General features: G+C 47.6%; 1 protein-coding gene across 1 annotated transcript; it reads left to right on the top strand.

The window, feature by feature from the left end:
• Positions 1–440: 440 nt before the first annotated feature.
• LOC113305901 lies at positions 441–2,288 on the top strand. Its single transcript, XM_026554890.1, has 2 exons — positions 441–1,409; positions 1,920–2,288. Exons 1-2 carry the CDS (start codon positions 441–443, stop codon positions 2,286–2,288), a joined length of 1,338 nt encoding a protein of 445 aa, XP_026410675.1.
• Positions 2,289–2,763: the final 475 nt, after the last annotated feature.

The raw sequence follows: 2,763 nt of genomic DNA on the forward strand, positions 1-2,763 counted from the left end.
TCCCCCTCTATCTCTACACGGCTTTCACTGATTCCGCAATAGGCGTGGTCCTTGCACAAGACATGGGAGGAGACGAGCTGTCGCCTATATATTACGTTAGATGAGTTCTGCGAGATGCGTAGAACAGGCGTATCTAGCTTTCATGTATGTGACGCAGAAGTTGAGGCCCCATATCTTGACACACGAGACTATCGCGGTGGCGGTGGAGGTGGCGAACCCCATAGCCTACCTAGCCTCGAAACCTGTCTTAACAGGAAGGACCGCCTGATGGCTGCTACAACTATCAGAATTCGAGCTCAAATACCATAGCCCGAACGCGGTGAGAGGACAAGCAATGGCCGATCTCATGGCAATGTTCTCGAGAGAAGGCGCACGACAATGAGGTACACGAATACATACCTGGAGAAGTGTCAACCACAGATGTTGATAAGCCTTGGACAATGTTCTTTGATGGGTCATCATATGGTACTGTCGGAGGATCCGGGGTGGTATTCGAATCGCCACAAGGAGAACTTCTCTCGTATTCGTTTAAATTGGACTTTCCATGCAGTAAAAATGTCGCGGAATATGGAGCATTGATTTTGGGACTCCGAATGGCAAATGATCTCAATATGGGAAGCGTGGAAGTCAAAGGTGATTCAAGACTCGTGAACGGCGAGTTTCATGTCAAAGAGCCGCATTTAGCCCCCTATCGGGAAGAGGCCCAAAGATTGATGAACCAAACGGGTTCGACCCTGGATCATACAAGCGGGGTTGGAAACAAGCACGCAGATGCTCTGGAAACCCTGGAAAGCAAAGTGCAATTGAATGGCGAGGAAGAGGGTACCGTCACAATAAAGAGAAAAGAGTTACCTAACACTTGGAAAGAAGACATGTCCTCCGAAGAACCATACGACTGGAGACGAGTGTACATTGAAGACCTGACTCGTATGGACGAAGGACGAGTAATACCCACCCAAGCTCTGAAGCAATTCACTATGATCCAAGGAGCCTTGTATTACAGGGCGGTCGGAGGATCTCTTGCGAGGTGTGTAAATAAAAGAGAAGCTGAGAAGTTGCTCCAGGAACTGCACGCGGGAACATGTGTACAAACCTGCGCCGTTCACCTCTACAGGAAACTTCAGAGGAGGGGAGTGTACTGGCCAAGTATGTCAACTCAAGCATCAGCACTCCAAGACAGCTGCTCCGATTTCCAAGCACCACCGCAACCCGCGGAAGTCTGCACCATCAAAGAAGTAGATTGGAGGCAACCCTACTTCGATTCTATTCAACACGGGAAGTTACCGAGCGAAAGACAGGAGACCCTCAAAATCCAAAGGAAAGCGACGCGTTTCTTCATACATGAGGGTGTTCTTTATCGCAGAAGCTATGGTAACGCTGCGTTACGGTGTCTGTTAAACCAGGAAGCGGTAGAAATCGTGACCCGGTCCCATGATGCAGAACATCAAGGAATGCAGAAACTGTTCCTATAGCTATACGAAGGAGGCTTCTACTATCCAACCATGGAGAGTGATACCGCGGAGCACGTCCGAAAATTCTTACATTTCCAGAAACACAGAAATCTAATCCAAGCACCTCGTGCCCTGCTACATAGCATAGTAACGCCCTGGTCGTTCCATAGTTAGGGACTTGATCTCATAGGACCGATCAACCCAATGTCCTCAAAGCGTCATAAATACATAATAACAGCAACAAAGTATGCGTCCAAGTGGGTTGAAGCAATACCCCTCAAAGATTACTCAGGATTCACAATAGCTGCGTTCATCAAGGAGCACATCATTTGAAGGTTTGGCGCACCCATGATAATCAGAGCAGACAACGCTAAGTCGTTCGTGAATAAAGACATGATCGACTTGCTCCGCCAATACAACACAAGGCTTCACACTTCAACCCCTTATTAACCCAAAGGGAATGGGCAGGCGGAAGCAACAAACAAAAAGCTCATCCGCATCCTTAGCAGAATAGTGCATGATCATCACAGAGAATGGTACGAGCAGCTGCCATTGGCACTCTGGGCATACATGATTTCAAAACGCAGCTCCACAGAAGCATCACTTTATTCACTAGTTTATGGGCAAGAGGCAATACTACCTACAGAGATAGCGATCCCGCCAGCAAGAATAACAATGTCTAGCCACACTACACCCGACGAAATAAGCCGCTTCGCTCACTTAGACACATTAGAGGAAAAGAGAACGCGAGCAGAGAGATTTGCAGAAGCTTACAGAAAGCGCGCAGCTAATTACTACAACCAGAGCGCAAAAGGAAAGAATATTCAAGGTGGATGAGCTTGTTTTAAAAATCGCCCCGCATGTATAAAGAAACGCCAGCGCCGGGAAGTTCGCTTCGAACTGGGAAGGCCCGTTCATGATAAGGAAAGTGGAAGAAAGCGGGTATTATAAGCTCAGACGTATGAACGGAACCAAAGTCAAAACGCCTATCAATGACAAGTGGTTGAAAAAATTCTACGCATAAGTCACACCATGTAAACATCCGTCTAGAGAAATAAAAGTAAGCTTGTGAAAACGGTGTATCCGCAAAAGGTCTCATGGCAGCCAAAGGCGCCTGATTGACTGAAAAATTCACAAAAGGTCTCAGGTAGCCAAAGGCGCCCGATCGACTGAAAAATTCACAAAAGGTCTCAGGTATCCAAAGGCGCCTGATCGACTGATAAATTCAGAAAAGGTCTCAGGCAGCCAAAGGCGCCCGATCGACTGACAAATTCACAAAAGGTCTCAGGCAGCCAAAGGCGCCTGATTGACT

The sequence above is a fragment of the Papaver somniferum genome, chromosome 8 (genome assembly GCF_003573695.1).
Source record: "Papaver somniferum cultivar HN1 chromosome 8, ASM357369v1, whole genome shotgun sequence".
Taxonomy (NCBI): Eukaryota; Viridiplantae; Streptophyta; class Magnoliopsida; order Ranunculales; family Papaveraceae; genus Papaver; species Papaver somniferum.

What these genes read in the sequence shown, in the direction of transcription:
- LOC113305901 (XM_026554890.1), top strand. Translation starts at nt 441, where the DNA reads ATGTTCTTTGATGGGTCATCATATGGTACTGTCGGAGGATCCGGGGTG. An exon ending in GTCTGTTAAACCAGGAAGCG is followed by an intron (nt 1,410 to 1,919) that starts GTAGAAATCGTG and finishes GGGAATGGGCAG; the next exon opens with GCGGAAGCAACAAACAAAAA.